The 16,782-nt window shown below is 44.7% G+C and overlaps 1 protein-coding gene across 1 annotated transcript; it reads left to right on the top strand.

Annotated features, from left to right (window-relative positions):
• Positions 1-269: 269 nt before the first annotated feature.
• LOC140721346 (uncharacterized) lies at positions 270-8,992 on the top strand. The gene is made up of 2 exons (XM_073036188.1): positions 270-359; positions 8,033-8,992. Exons 1-2 carry the CDS (start codon positions 270-272, stop codon positions 8,990-8,992), a joined length of 1,050 nt encoding a protein of 349 aa, XP_072892289.1.
• Positions 8,993-16,782: the final 7,790 nt, after the last annotated feature.

Genomic DNA, 16,782 nt, shown 5'->3' with positions numbered 1-16,782 from the left:
GATGAGAACATTGTTCATTACCAGCAACAGGCTGTGTGAGAGTGCTAATGAACTCGATCAATCCCAGAGGAGATCAAAATTCTTTCTGACAGTGATTCGCTAGCTGTTGAACTGAATACCTCAAAATGTAAAATTCAGTGCATACCATATTGTTGTCACTGGGTAAACATAGCACAGCACAAGGATTTTACGCACATATTTCAAATCAGAGGGGACATTGGAGGGAAAGTGGTGAGACCTCCAGTGTCCCTAATGCCCTCCCCTACAAGATGTGCATCCAGCTGCAGCTTGTAGCCCTGCACGTTAAGGAGCTGGAACTTGAAATGGATGAATTCCAGATCATCTGGCAGTCGGATGGGGTGATGGATATGAAATGAAGAGATGTGAGTTCCACTCAGGGTGTAGGACACAGGAAACTGGGTGAGAGTCAGGAAGGTGAATGAGGTTAAATAGCCATCACAGAGTACTGTTGTGGCCGTCCCCCACAAGAATAGGTGGACTACTTTAGAAACTGTTGTGGGGGGGATTATCTGATGGGGGAAAGTCAAAGGGGAGATGGGGGATTTATTATTTAGGAGAACAGAACTAGAAGGGGACTAATATCCTAGTGGCAAGGCTTGCTAGTGCTCCCCTGTGGGGTGGGTGGTTAAACTAAAGTTGCAGGGAGGATTGGAGCCAGAATGACAGAACAGATAGTGGAGAGGGTGAATTGAATTGACTTTATTACGTACATCCTTCATACTCTTTAAAGAGTAGAGATCTTTAAGTTATGTCTCCATCTAAATGTGCAATTTCTAGCAATTTATAATAATTAATATGTACAACAGGACATTCAAGATAACAGAAATACAATTGTATCAGCATGAATGAATCAGTCTGATGGCCTGGTGGAAGAGGCTGTCCCGGATCCTGGTGTCCTAGCTTTTATGCTGCGGTACCATTTCCCGGATGGTAGCAGCTGCAACAGTCTCTGGTTGGGGTGAATGAGCTCCCCAATGATCCTGCAGGTCCTTTTTACACAATAATGTAATAATAGTGGGAAGTTCACATATACAGATGGGCTGGACTGTCCGCACCACTCTCTGCAGATTCCTGCGACTGGGGAAGTACAGTTCCCATATCAGGCAGTGATGCAGACTCTCAGGATGTTCTCAAGTTGCCCCTGTAGAAAGTTCTTGGGATTTGGGGAACCATTCCAAACTTCTTCAACCGTCTGAGGTGAAAGAGGCACTGTTGCGTACAGACCTGGTGAGATCCGCGGTAAGGTGTATGCTGAGGAACTGAAAGCTGTTCACCCTCTGAACAGCAGATCCATTGATGTTAGAAGGGTTTATCCCGTATCCATTCTTTCTGTCGTCCACAACCTGCTCCTTTGTTTTTGTGACAATGAGGGAGAGGTTGTTTTCTAGACACCAGAGAGATGTTGTTCAGACTGCAGACAGAGTCAGCAATTAAAAGATTGGGCATGGTGATATGAATGTGCTGAGCTGTGTGTATCACAATGCAAGAAGCATTGTAGGAAAGCCAGATTAACCCAGGACATGTAATTATGATGTTATAGCCATTACAGGGAGTAGAGTACACCCAACTATCTGAGGGATTTAGAGGAACAAATTTGTAGAGAGATCACAGACTATACCAAGAAACATGAAACTATGTCAAGAAACAAAGGTTGAGATTGTAAGCGATTTTAACTTTCCATATATTGACTGGGACTCCCATACTGTAAAAGGACTAGATGGGGTAAAGTTTGTCAAATGTGCCCTTAATCAGTACATAGAATTCCTGATGTAGAAGTGTGCAATAAGCTGTTAGGAAATGATCCATGGCTAGTGACTGTAATTAGTGTATGGGAACACTTTGTATCCAGAGGTCATAATGCTATTAGATTCCAAGTAAATATGGAAAAAGAGAGGTCTGGAACACAGGTTGAGATTCTAAGTTGGAGAAAGGTCAATTTTGATGGTATCAGAAAGGATTTCACAAGTGTGATTTGGGACAGAATGTTTTTTGGCAAAGGAGTACTTAGTCAGTGGGACGCCTTCAGAAGTGAAATTTTAAGGGTGTGGTGTTTGTGTGTGTCTGTCAAAATAAAAATTGAGATGCAAGTGGTGCAGGGAACCTTGGTTTTCAAGAGGAATCGAGGTCCCATATATTTTGTTCCTCTAAATGCCTCAGGCTGTTGGGTGCAACCAAGATGCATTAATGGCTACAATATCATCATTCCATGCCCTGAGCAGATCTGACCTTTTTTTGAGTTGTCATCTGTTGGCTTCTAAAAGCTGGCCAATAGTTTTTGCTCTTTTGTTTGCCCTTTCTTTGGCTTTTATGTTGGGTTTGGCTTGTCATTTCGCCACAGTTGTGTCCTCCTGGCTTTCCAATGCTTCCACTACTTGGGGATGTATCCATCACTCAGCTCCCAAATTGCTCTAGAAACTCCAGCCATTGCTGCTCCATTGTCACTGCTGCCAGTTTCCCTTCCAATCAAGTCTGGCCAGCTTCTCTGTCATTGAAACATGGAGAAGTTCAGTACAGAAACATGCCATTTGGCCCATCTTCTCAATGCTGGAAAAACATTCAAACTGTGGAATGCAATCACCTGCACCGGGACCATAGCACTCCATACACCTACCATCCAGATACCCATCCAAACTTCTCTTAAATGGTGAAATCGAGCTACCATACACCACTTGTGCTGGCATCTCATTCCACACCCTCATGGCCAATAATTTGTTCCCCATAAGTTTTCACGTCCCCACTTACCCATCACCTCTGTTTGTCGTCACACTTAAAATCAGTTGGAAAAGCCTGCTTGCATTTACCCATTCTATACCCTTATATTTTGTGTACACAGAAACATAGAAAACCTACAGCACAACACAGACCTTTTGGCTCAAACATATCCTTACCTTAGATCTACCCAGGCTTACCCCTAGCCCTCTAACTTTCCAAACTCCATGTATCCATCCAGGAGTCTCTTAAAGACCTTTTCATTTCTGCCTCCACCACGGCTGCTGGCAGCCCATTCCATGCACTCACCACTCTCTGTGTGAGAGAAAAAAACTATCTTCTATACTTCAAACAAATCCTCAAAGCAATGTATTATTTCCTTGTTTATGTTTAGAGCCTTTTTTAGATGTATTAGATGATGAGGGGCATTGATCATGTGGATAGCCAGAGGATTTTTTCCCAGGGCAGAATTGGCCAATATGGGGGGGCATACGAAGGTCTTTTAAGGTGCTTGGAAATAGATACCGAGGGGATGTCAGGGGGAAGTTTATTACACAGAGAGTGCTGGATGTGCGTAATGCACTGCCAGCAGCCGTGTTCGAGGCAGATACAATAGGGTCTTTTAACAGCCTCTTAGATAGGTACACAGAGCTTAGAAAAATAGAGGGCTGTGTGCTGGGGAAGTTCCAGGCAGTTTCTAGAGCAGGTTACATGGTTGGCACAGGATCATGGGCCAAAGTGCCTGTAATGTGCTGTAGATATCACTGTTATATGTTAAGGAGCAAAACAACTTTGGTTAACTTTCAATCATCTGGTATCGCCCTCGTCACTAAGGATGACTTAATGATCTCTGCCAGGGACCCGACAATTTCTGCACTTGCCTCCCACAGGGTCTGAGGGAGCACCTTGCCATGCCCTGGAGATTTATCCAACCTAATCTGCCTCAGGATAGGAAACACCTCCTCCACTTTATTCAGTACAGGGTCCACGATGTTAATGTCGCTTTTCCACACTTCCATAGACTCTGTGTCCTGTCTCCGGACTAAATAGAGATTAAAAAAATAATGAGGATCTCCCTATCTGCTTTGTTTCCACACATGGATTGCCTCACTGGTCTTCCAGAGGACCAACTTTCTCCCTTGCAATACTTTTGCTCCTAATCTATCACTAGAATCACTTAGGATTATCCTTCATCTTTTCTGTGAGGGCAACCTCATGCCTTCATTTAGCCATCCTGATTTATTTCTTATGTGTTCTCTTGCATTTCTTATACTCTATTAGACTCTGACTGCCAATCCCTGTTGTGCAATTCCATTTTGTGCTTTACCAGGGTCTCAATATCTCTTGAAATCCAAGGTTCCTACAGTTTAACATATCCTCTTCGCTGACAATCAACACTGCTGCACCTCAGGGGTGTGTGCCTAGCCCACTGCTGTACTCTCTGTATACACATGGCTGTGTGGCTAGGCATAGCTCAAACACCATCTACAAATTTGCTGACGATACAACTATTGTTGGTAGAATCTCAGATGGTGACGAGGGGGCGTACAGGAGTGAGATATGCCAACTAGTGGAAGGGTGCCACAGTCACAACCTGACACTCAACGTCAGTAGGACGAAAGAGCAGATTGTGGACTTCAGGAAGAGTAGGATGAGGGAGCATGTACCAATCCTCATAGAGGGATCAGAAGTAGAGACAGTGAGCAACTTTAAATTCCTGGGTGTCATGATCTCTGAGGATCTAATCTGGTCCCAGCACATTGATGTAGTCAGGAAGCAGGCACGACAGTGGCTATACTTTATTAGGACTTTGAAGCGGTTTGGCATGTCAACAAATACGCTCAAAAACTTCTATCGTTGTACCGTGGAAAGCATTCTGACAACCTGGATCACTGTCTGGTGTGGAGGGGCTCCTGCACCGGACCGTAAGAAGCTGCAGAAGGTTGTAAATCTAGTCAGCTCCATCTTGTGCACTAGCCTACAAAGTATCCAGGACATCTTTAGGAAGCAGTGTCCCAGCAAGGCAACGTCCATTATTAAAGACCTCCAGAACCCAGGGCATGCCCTTTTCTCACTGTTACCATCAGGCCTGAAGGCACACACTCAGTGATTCAGCAACAGCTTCTTCCCCTCTGCCATCTGATTCCTAAATGGATTTTGAAGCTTTGGACACTACTTCACTTTTTAATATACAGTGTTACTGTTTTTGCACATTTTCAATAATCTATTCATTACACATAATTGATTTAATTGTTTATAATGTTTTAATGTATTTTATTATTATTATTATTAATTATTATTATTATTTTTATTTTTATTAATATCTATGCTAGGCTATGTACTGCATTGAACTGCTGCTGCAAAGTTAACAAATTTCATGACACATGCCTGTGATAATAAACCTGATTCTGATTCCGAGTTTCTATCTTTACCTTTTATTCTGACAAGCACATACCTGCTTTGTACTTTCAAAATTTCACTTTGAGGGCTTCCCATTTACCAAGCACACCTTTACCATAAAGGAGCCTGTCCCAGTCCACGGTTGCCAGATCCTAGTGTCATAATTCCAGGTGTTGATCCGTGCTCTGAACGCATCCACCTTTCCTACGCTGCTCTTTGTATTGAAATATACAGGGCTCAGCATATTCACTACACCATGCTCAACTTTTTCATTCCGGACTTTGTCTGAGGCCTGAACAACATCTGTCTCCACAACCTCTCCACTATCTAGTCTGTTATTCAGGCTCCCATTCCTCCTGCAGCTTTCATTTACCACCCTCCACTCGCTTACCCCCACCTCCCAGCATGTAGCTCTATCACCCCTTTGGCTTTCCAAACCCAGATCAATAAAAAGGAGGTGCATACCAGGTACAGGCAGATAGGAACAAATGGGGGTACTTATGAAATACAGGAAATTCAAGTGAACACTTATGAAAGAAATAAAAGAAGGCATCAGCTTGCCCCAGCAGACAAGGTGAAGGAGAATCCTCAGGGATTCTGCAGAAATGTTAAGAGCAAAAAGATTGCAAAGGAAAAAAATTAATTCTCTGGAAGATCGGAATGGTAATTCATATGATGGGATAACATAGACTTGGGGAGATTTTTTTTGAGAGTCTCTCAAGGAAGTTATAAGGAAAGTGGATGAAGGCAAGGCAGTGGATGTTGTCTACATGGACTTTAACAAGGCACTTGACAAAGTCTCTTATGGGAGGTTGGTCAAGAAGGTTCAGTCACTCAGCATTCAAGATTAGACAGTAAATTGGATGAGACACTGTCTTTGGGAGAAGCCAGAGTGTGGTAGCAGATGGTTGCCTCTCTTACTGGAAGCCTGTGACTAGTGATTGCCACAGGGATCAGTGCTGAATCTGTTGTTGTTTGTCATCTATATCAGTAATCTGGATGATAGTGTGGTTAACTGGATCAGCAAATTTGTGGATGACACCAAGACTGGTGGTGTAGTGGACAGTGAAGAAGACTATCATGGCTTGCAGTGTGATCTGGACCAGGTGGGAAAATGGTTTTAGAAATGGAAAATGGAATTTAATGCAGACAAGTGTGAGGTGTTGCACTTGGTATGACCTACCAAGGGAGGTCTTTCACAGTGACTGGTCGGGCATGGAGGAGTGTTGTAGAAGAAAGTGACCTGGGAATACAAGTCCTTAATTCACTGAAAGAGGTATCACAGGTAGATAGGGATGGAAAGAATGATTTCAGCCCATTGCCCTTCATGAACCAAAGTACTGATAACAATAGATGGATGTTATGTTGACTTCTAGAAGACATTGGTGAGGCCTAATTTGAAGTATTGTGTGCAGTTTTGGTCACCTACCTACAGGAAAGATGTTAATGAAGTTCAGAGATTTCAGGGAAAATTCACAAGGATGTTGCCATGTCTGGAGGACTTGGGTTATAAGGAAAGATTAAACAAATCAGGACTTTATTCCTTGGAATGCAGAAGATTGAGGGGAGATTTGATTGTGATAGAGAAGCACAGATAGTGTTAATGCAATCTGCCTTTTTCCATGAAGATTGGGTGGGATGACAACCAGAGGCCATGGGTTAAGGTGAAAGGTGAAATGTTAAGGGGCACATGAGGGGAAACTTCTTCACACAGACAGTTATCCGGCTGTGGAATGAGCAGCCAGCACAAGTGGTGCATGCGAGCTCGATTTCAACATTTAAGAGGTTTGTGTTGGTACCTGGATGGTAGAGGTGTGGGAGTGAGCTGTTTAAATAGTTCAGCACAAACTAGATGGCCCAAAGGGCCTGTTTCTGTGTTGAAATTTTCTATGATTGTGACAACAAACTGAAATAATACAAAAATTCACTCTAACCCCTTTTGACAGCTGTGTGAACCAACCAGTCATTTCAGCAGGAATTTTTTATATGGTGTTAAAATTGTGGCACTTTAAGTTAATAATACATAAAAGAAGATCCCAGCTGCACATCAAGAAAAACTATTTGTGTGAGAGTGTTTCAGTTACTGTGGGGCCAGGCACCCATGCAGCTCAGTGGGAACAGGGAATAATACTAATGGAGAGAGTCAAACTGATCGAGGTCACAGATTGGAGATGGCAGAAATGCCCCTTTCTTATAGAGACAGGAAGAGCATCAGAAATTTTAATGGTCATTCCAGATAACAGCACTGTGCGTAGTTAGAAGATGATTTCTCTGTTCAACTTTCGTTGAACCTCACTGTAACAGTGTGATACCAGATCAAACCTTGGTAACTCAAGTAATCTCATCTGAAATGTTGTCCTACACCCATTGATGGATTTTGTAAATCTTTTTACAGGTTAAAAATGAGAAGGAATTCATTTCCAGGAAGCTCAAACACAACACACCAGTTTTGTTGTCTCTGTCTAGATATTTAAAAAGTGGAACAAGGGATCCAATCGACCACCCTTCCTGCTCAGACTGTGGGGAGGGATTCACTCGGTCATTTGACCAACTGGCACGCCTGTAATTTACACAGGAGAAAGGCCTTTCACCTGCTCAGACAGTGGGAATGGATTCACTCGGTTATCACAATTGAAGGTGCATCAGCAAGTTCACACTGGGCAAGGCCATTCAACTGTTCTGTGTGTGAGAAGGGGTTCAGTCAGTCTTCCCACCTGTGGACACACCAGTCAGTTCACACCACACCAGGCAGAGGCTGGTTATCTGTTGAATTTCTGAGAAAGGATTCCCTCAGTCATCTGACCTAATGGCTCACCAGCGAGTTCACACCAGGGAACGGCCATTCACCTGCTCAGTCTGTGAGAAGAGATTCACTCACTCTTCCACCCTATGGAAACACCAGCGAGTTCACACAGGGGAGAAGCCATTCACCTGCTCAGTCTGTGGGAAGGGATTCACTCAGTCATCCAACCTGCAGAGTCATCAGCAAGTTCAGACTGGGGAGAGGCCATTCACCTGCTCAGTCTGTGGGAAGGGATTCACTCTGTCATCCAAACTGCAGAGACATCAGCGAGTTCACACTGGGGAGAGGCCATTCACCTGCTCAGACTGTGGGAGCAGATTCACTCAGTTATCCAGCCTACAGAGACATCAGCACATTCACACTGGGGAGAAGCCGTTCACCTGCTCAGAATGTGGGAAGAGATTCACTGATCCATCCAACCTACAGAGTCATCAGCGAGTTCACACTGGGGAGAAGCCGTTCACCTGTTCAGAATGTGGGAAGGGATTTACTCAGTCATCCCAACTACAGAGTCATCAGCGAGTTCACACTGGGGAGAGGCCGTTCACCTGCTCAGTCTGTGGGAAGAGATTCACTCAGTTATCCAGCCTACGGAGGCATGAGCGAATTCACACTGGGGAGAAGCCGCTCATCTGCTCAGAATGTGGGAAGGGATTTACTGATCCATCCAATCTACAGAGTCATCAGCGAGTTCACTCTGGGGAGAAGCCGTTCACCTGTTCAGAATGTGGGAAGGGATTTACTCAGTCATCCCAACTGCAGAGTCATCAGCGAGTTCACACTGGGGAGAGGCCGTTCACCTGCTCAGTCTGTGGGAAGAGATTCACTCAGTCATCCAGCCTACAGAGGCATGAGCGAATTCACACTGGGGAGAAGCCGTTCATCTGCTCAGAATGTGGGAAGGGATTCACTGATCCATCCAACCTACAGAGTCATCAGCGAGTTCACACTGGGGAGAAGCGGTTTACCTGTTCAGAATGTGGGAAGAGATTTACTCAGTCATCCCAACTGCAGAGACATCAGCGAGTTCACACAGGGGAGAAGCTATTCACCTGCTGAAAATGTGGGAAAGGATTCACTCAGTCATCCCAACTACTGGCAGATCAGTCAGTTCACAATGGGGTGTGGCCGTTGTTATGAATCCCTAGGTTTTGTTTGCTGTGGACTGTTATTTTGAGAGAAAGAGAGAGAGAGAGAGAGAGAGAGAGAGAGAGAGAAAGAGATTAAGAATGTGAATCAGTCTGACTTGCAGCTTGTTCACATCGCTCGCAGTTTGTTTAGTTTTAACTGAGGACAGACACTCAGAGTCAGACGTAGACGAAAGAGGAAAAATTGAAGGATCGAAAGCAGGGAACAAGTGGCCAAGGGTCACTGATTGCAACTTTCCTATGCCCACAAGGGTGGGTTAATTATCGATTTAGCGTAAACCAAATGTGTGGTTGTTACCTTGTTTGAGCTATAGGAGTGGATCTGATTTGGGATATCCTGTGAAGACCACTGATGTGTTAATCCTTGCCTGGGGGTGGTGTGGTAATTCATTTGAAGACGATACCCCTTGTGACAAGTCACTTTGGGTGATAATTAGTATGTGGATTTGGAAGGATGACAGATAAAATCTAAGTGACTGTTCTCTTGTTTTACCACCATGGAACCTGTGGAATTCGAAATAATTGCCTTCTCTTGACATTTACCCCGGATTACAAATATCTCTCTCATCACCTATTCTGTGGTTGAACTGAACTTTCATACTTTACCATCTCAAGACTCCAAGCCTTGATTCCCCCGAGCTCAATAGTTTCGGAGTTTTATTTACACACATATATACACATAACACTGTTAACTTCTGTATATCTTGCTTAAGTTACTATTGTTATGAAGGATGAACAGCTCTGATAGGCAGAAGCGTGCAGAGTTGCCCATGTCCCCCTCCCTTGGAAGAATTACAAACCGTTACTGTTGCCATGCTGCTAATGAGAGAGAAAGAGATGGAACAAAAACATCCCAGAACATACTGGGACTGGGACATTTGCTTCAGATAAGGGAGAGATAACACAGGGAGGAAGAGACTTGTTGTTCCACCATATTATGACTCCTGTAAGACTTATGGCTCCGGAGAAGGCTGTTTACTTGGTACTATTCTGTTCATTAAAATTCCTCAATGGACAGCCCGAGTGGGCTGGTTTGATGGGCTAAGCCATTCAAAACTGATTGACACCTGAGACCCCGTGAGTAGAGATAAAAGTGAGGTCTGGGGAGACACCCCTCAGACGCACCAAGCGACACACTAGTGAGCACTGGTTAAGTGTTGGAACCCACGAGAAAGTGTGGGGCATCGGAGACCGAATGAAGGATCGGTCAATTTTAACTCACATTGTTTATAGCGAGGCCGGTGGGGGCTTGTGTGTGTGTCCACCCTTGCCTGGGTGACGAGTCCACCATAGAAGAACGGTCAAGCTAAAGGACAGAGGGGTCATACCTGAATGGCCACAACAACACATTGACTGATCAAGATTGTAAAGGAAGGTTTGACTGGCTGTCACTGTTCTCCCTCTCCCTCTCCCTCTCCCTCTCCCTCTCCCTCTCCCTCTCCCTCTCCCTCTCCCTCTCCCTCTCCCTCTCCCTCTCCCTCTCCCTCTCCTCCCCCCCCCCACACACACACACATCGACACATCGACCAACAACTACCTCAGCAAGTATCAACTGAACTGAACTTTATATTCACATATGAAAATTCATTATCCCCTGGACATCAATAGAGCTTGTTTATTATTGATTATTCTGATACCCACACTGTTAGGTTTAGTATTGCTAACGTGTATTATCTGTATATTTGCATTGTTGATATTGATTTGTATATTTTACCAATAAGCACTGTTTTGATAATAGTACCAGACTCCTATGGTGACTTCTATCTTTGCTGGTAAGACACCCAGTTACGGGGTACGTAACAAATTGGGGCCTCGTCTCGAGATTTGATTACCAAATTGGGGGGCCAGTGAGTCGGGCTATAAGTCCATTATTTGATCTGGTTGCGTGGGTAACCAGACAGGAAACTAGCAAAGATGGATATAGACAAATTTATAGAAAACCCGACTTTGAAGGCGCTAGAGGATGCTACAAAGATGGTCTTGTGGATATTGCGAAATGATTAAATCTCACAGAGGTGAAGTCGTCAATAAAAAAGTGAGAGATACAGAGTGACATAGCCCTGTATTATATATCCGAGGATGTGTTCACGCCGGGGGTATTGGAACTTATCCCTGAAAAGAAACCAGTTGTTGGGGTGGTTCAGTTAGAGTTGGAAAAATTAAGGTTGGACGCGGAACAGAAGAAAAGGGAATATGAGCTCCTGCTAAAGGAGTTAGAGGCGCAAAGCGGGCGGGAAAGAGCTGTCTGGGAGGCACAAAGTGAGAAGGAAAAGGCTGAAAGGGAGATGGAGGGAAGGGAAAAGGAGAGAGATAGGCAGCATGCGCTGGACATGGAGAGGTTAAAGCAACAGGGAAGAGACCGAGGGGAAGGCTCAGTTGAGAAGTTTAATGTTAGTAGAGAGTTCAGGTTAGTACCTCCGTTCGAGGAGACAGATGTTGATAGTTACTTCTTGCATTTTGAAAAGGTGGCAGTGAATCAGAAGTGGCCCAGAGATCAGTGGGTGGCGTTGTTACAAAGTGCATTAAAAGGGAAGGCTCAACGGGCATATGCGGCGTTGTCCGAGGGGGAGTCTGAGGATTATGAGGAAGTAAAGCAGGCTATCCTTCGGGCCTACGAGTTGGTACCTGAAGCGTATAGACAGAAGTTCAGAGATTTAAAGGAACAGTGGAATCAGACCTATGCAGAGTTTGTCTATGAGAAGGGTGTGCTCTTGGATCGCTGGTGCGCTGCAGAAGGTGGAGGAGGATTTCCATCGTTTCAGAGAGTTAATTCTGACTGAGGAATTTAAAGGTTGTGTTTCGGATAATATCAGGATGTATCTGAACGAGAAGATGAATAAGTCTATATCAGAATTTGCCAGGTTCGCAGATGAATATGGCCTAACCCACAAGACAAAGATTTCCTCAAATAAGAGTTACCAGAAAGGCAGTAGGGACGGTAGAGAAAGCCCACCGGCTAAGGTCGAGAATAAGCTGGGAGCTAGTGGTAAAGGTAAGGAGGAGGACAAGCAGGCTGGCAGGAAAGTTCCTGGCTTGACCTGTTATAATTGTGGAAAGGTTGGTCATATTGCATCTAAGTGCTTTGTTCCGAAGAAGGAGACAGGAAAAGGGAAAACGGCAGTCCCTACAGGGTGTATTGAGTCGATCAGTAAATCGACGAGGAAGGCAAAGGTAGATAGAGTACGAGACGGGCGTGAGAAATTTATTTCAGAAGGGACGGTGTCTGTGAAAGAAGAAGAGACCCCAGTTCCAGTGAGAATCTGGAGAGATACTGGGGCTGATCAGTCATTGATCCTAAGTAAGGTGCTAGATTTTGGTCCTGAAACTGGAGAGGTGGTATTAAGAGATATAGGAAAAGGGACAGAAGCTGTACCTTTGCATGGGATCATTATAAAATGTGATCTGGTATCTACTACAACACATCGTCCAACAACTACCTCAGCCTACATGAACAGAACTGAACTTTATACTTTCCCATGATAATTCATTATCCCCTAGACATCGATAGAGCTTGTTTATTATTGATTATTATTATACCCACACTTCTAGGTTTAGTATTGCTAACGTGTGTTATCTGTATATTTGCATTGTTGATATTTATTTGTATATTTTACTGATAAACACTGTTTTGAAAATAGTACCAGACTCCAATGGTTACTTCTATCTTTACTGGTAAGACCCCAGTTACGGGGTACGTAATACTGCCTATTCTATAAGCCTCTCATAATCTTATAAACCCTATCAAATTTCACTTCACCGCTTCAGAGAAAACCACTCAAGTTTCTCTAATCACATGCCCTCTAATCCGGTCAATGTCCTGGTAAACCTCTTCTGCACTCTCTCCAAATTCTCAACATCCTTCCTAGAGTGAGGCAACAGGAACGGCACGCAATACTCCAGATGTGGCCTAACTAGAGTTTTATCAGGTGCATTACAGCTGGCTCGAGTAATAAAGTCAAGCATGCCATATACCTTCTTAACCACTTAATCAACCTGCATAGCCAATTTCAAGGAGCTTTGAGTTTGAATCCCACCGTCTTTCTGCTTATTAACACCCGTTAAGTGCCTTGCACTTAACATTGTGTTGTCTCTTTACATTTGACCTACCGAGGTACAACACTTCACATTTACCTGGATTAAACTCCATCTCCATTTCTCTGCCCACATCTGCAATTGATTTACAGTTCATCCCGCTGTATTCTTTGCCACTATTCGGTGCTATATATAATAATGTTCATTTTCAGCCAGATCGGCTATATACATCACAAACTGCAGGGGTCACAGAACTGATCCCGGTGGAGCACCACTAATCACAGAGCTCCAGCTACAACTGGTCCCTTCAACCAATACCCTCTGTCTTCAATGGGCGGGGCAGTTCTGAATTCAAACAGCCAGTTCACCATTGATCCTAATCTTCTGGATGAGACTTCCATGTGGGAACATTGTGAAATGCCTTTCTGAAACGTGTTGAAATGACAACCATAGCTCTGTCTCCGTCAATCACCCTCGTCACGCTATTAATAAAATCAATCAATGTAGTGAGGCACAGTTTACCCAGAAGGCCATGCTGGCTCTCCCTAATTACGCTATGATTTTCCAGATATTCATAAATCCTGTCTCTCACAATTCTCCGCAGTACCTTCCGTGTCTCTGACTTGAGACTGACCGGTCTAGGGTTTCCAGGATTATCCCTGGTTTCCTTCTTGTATAGGAACAGCATGAGCTTCTCACCAGTCCTCCAGGACCTCGCCTGTGGCTATGTAAGTCACAAAGATATTGGTCAAGGCCCCAGAAATCTCTTCACTTTCCTCTCAGTTACCTGGGGTATATCCCATCAGGCACGAAGGACTTAACCAAATTTTGCTATTTAAGATATCCGGCACTACCTCCTCCTACACTTCAAAATGTCGGAGCATATTAATACTCTTGGTACTGATCTCCACATCTTCCATATCATTCTCCTTGGTAAATAGTAATGCAAAGTACTCATTTTGGACCTTACCCATATCCCTCGCACCTAGGCAAATGATCTCCTGCTCCCACTTTATGCTTGTGTGGTCCCACCCTCACTTGTTATCCTCTTGCCCCTGATGTATGTACAGAATTCCTTGGGCTACTCTTTAATCCTACTGTCCAAGAGCTTTTCGGGGCCCCTCTTGACTTTCCTAATTCCCCTCCTAAGTTATATTCTGGCTTCTTTATAATTCTCCAAGTCTCAGGTTCCTTCTAACTTCCGAAACTTTACCAACTTTTTCCTTTTCATTTGGAACTACAACATGACCTCCCTCGACATCTACAGTTCTCTTTGTCCTTCTTTCTGACTGGAACATACCTGTCCTGTACTTTGCGTCGTTAAATTTAAGCACTTTTCACATGTTGGAAGTGGACTTGCCCAAAAGTAGCTGATCCTAATTATCTCTCCCTAGTTCCTGCACGATGCTGTCATAATGTAACCTGCTCCACTTTAATACGCTTTCAAAAGGTTCATTCTTGTCATTATCTGTACCTATCTGTAAAACTTAAGGAGTTGTAACTATTTGATGCGAAAGGATCGGTCAGCTAGCCAGGTTCATTACCCAACGCCAGATCCAGTTCAGCTTCTGCTCTTGTTGGACAACATACATATTAATTTACAGAACACACCCGGACGCCTATTTCCCATAGTCCGTTGTCTATTTCCCAGAGCTCATTCGTTCCTGATTTAAGGTCCGTTTCCAGCCATATACCATCGTAATTCCACTTCCAACAATTAATTACTTTAGGAACTGAAACAGAGCTGCGGCCAGATAGTGGTACCGTTTATTCGAGGACAGACACAGTCTTAGAAGGTTGGCGTCATTCAATGTCTGTAGTGAGATGCGGAAGATGTTCTATAGGTCAGTTGTGGAGAGCGCCCTCTTCTTTGTGGTGGCGTGTTGGGGAGGAAGCATTAAGAAGAGGGACGCCTCACGTCATAATAAGCTGGTAAGGAAGGCGGGCTCTGTCGTGGGCAAAGTACAGGAGAGTTTAACATCGGTAGCTGAGCGAAGGGCGCTGAGTAGGCTACGGTCAATTATGGATAACTCTGAACATCCTCTACATAGCACCATCCAGAGACAGAGAAGCAGTTTCAGCGACAGGTTACTATCGATGCAATGCTCCTCAGACAGGATGAAGAGGTCAATACTCCCCAATGCCATTAGGCTTTACAATTCTACCGCCAGGACTTAAGAACTTTTTAAAAGCTATTATTAATGCTTCTTCAGATAGTGATTTAGATGCATATCATATTTTTTACTGAGTTAAGTATTGTATGTAATTAGTTTTGCTACAACAAGTGTATGGGACATTGGAAAAAAAGTTGATTTTCCCCATGGGGATGAATAAAGTATCTATCTATCTATCTATCTATCTATCTATCTATCTATCTATCTATCTATCTATCTATCTATCTATCTATCTATCTATCTATCTATCTATCTATCTCGAGGTTGCAGGACAGCGTGATTAATTTGGATGCTGACAAAGGCAGGATGGGTGGAGACAGAGGGGTAGTTGAATGGTTTGGGGGCTGACTTGGGCCTGTGGGAAGAGAACCGGGCCTTGGGATTAATCTGGGGACTGCCACGGGTTGTAGGGAGAGAGTGGGACAGTGTCATTAGACAAGGGACTGACATGGACTGCGAGGAGAGAGATTAGGACAGTATGATTGGTTCAGTGTCTGACCAGGACTGTGGGGAGAGAGTGAGATGGAACGACACGGGGACTGACACGAGGCTTTGGGGTAATCGTGGTGCAGTGGGATTACTTTGGGACTGACAAGTGTCGGTGGAATTATTTTGAGGACAGACGCAGGGTGCGGGATTAGTGTGTTTTTCCTGTTTATGAACAGAGGCTGCAGGAACAGAGTGAATCACAATAAAATATTAATATTATTATATGTTACACAAGCCCTCTGTTTGTGGTATTCCATAAGTATTTAAACTGATTGAGCTAATTTAGGACCATGCAGCGAACTCCTTCCTCTCCATCGAGGAGCTCCCCATGACGACCCAACGCCGCATTACCACACTCTCACTCCACACTTCCTTTGAGCTCAGGACCACGGAATCCCGAGCCCAGGAGCACCGCCCACCCCACAAATGCCGGGAATCTGAGATCTCCTACCCCACCCCCACTTTCCCTGCCGCTGCCCCACGGAGGTCAGATAAATCTCTGCAATTCCATCCCCGTCTTTCGTCACTGCCGGCCTCAGAACCCTTTCAACCCGGAATGACTCTGTAGGGAATATCAGCTCCTCCCTCCTGCCGGGGCAGTGGGAGCAAGAGCCTGCCATGATCCGTCCGGCCGTCTGGATAGTCGACACCCTCCGGTCAATGTCTCCGCCACCTCCCGGGAAGCTGAAGCTCAGATGAATACCCAAAATTCGCCGCCTCACCCTCTTGGGCCCGAAAGGGGTGTGAGGCCTCTCTGTACACAGTCCCGTGACACGCTCCCTCTTCCCGCTCCCTCAGCGCTTGAGCCAGAAACCTGCAGTAGCTTGGCAAGGCCACTCGGGAGGTTGGGGTGTTTTGGGCCGAGAATGAGGCGAAACACCGGCGGGACTCGCTATCGAAGAGAGGTAAATGGAAACGGAAGGGGTTGGGGTACTCCAGGGTACCAGGGTATGAACGACCACGACCCAGGACAGATCCTCGCCAAGCGAGATGCTACCCCCAGGGC

The sequence above is a fragment of the Hemitrygon akajei genome, unplaced genomic scaffold (assembly GCF_048418815.1).
Source record: "Hemitrygon akajei unplaced genomic scaffold, sHemAka1.3 Scf000054, whole genome shotgun sequence".
Classification (NCBI taxonomy): Eukaryota; Metazoa; Chordata; class Chondrichthyes; order Myliobatiformes; family Dasyatidae; genus Hemitrygon; species Hemitrygon akajei.
The sequence above is the reverse complement of the archived record's forward strand: the minus strand, read 5'-3'. Positions and strand labels throughout refer to the sequence as shown.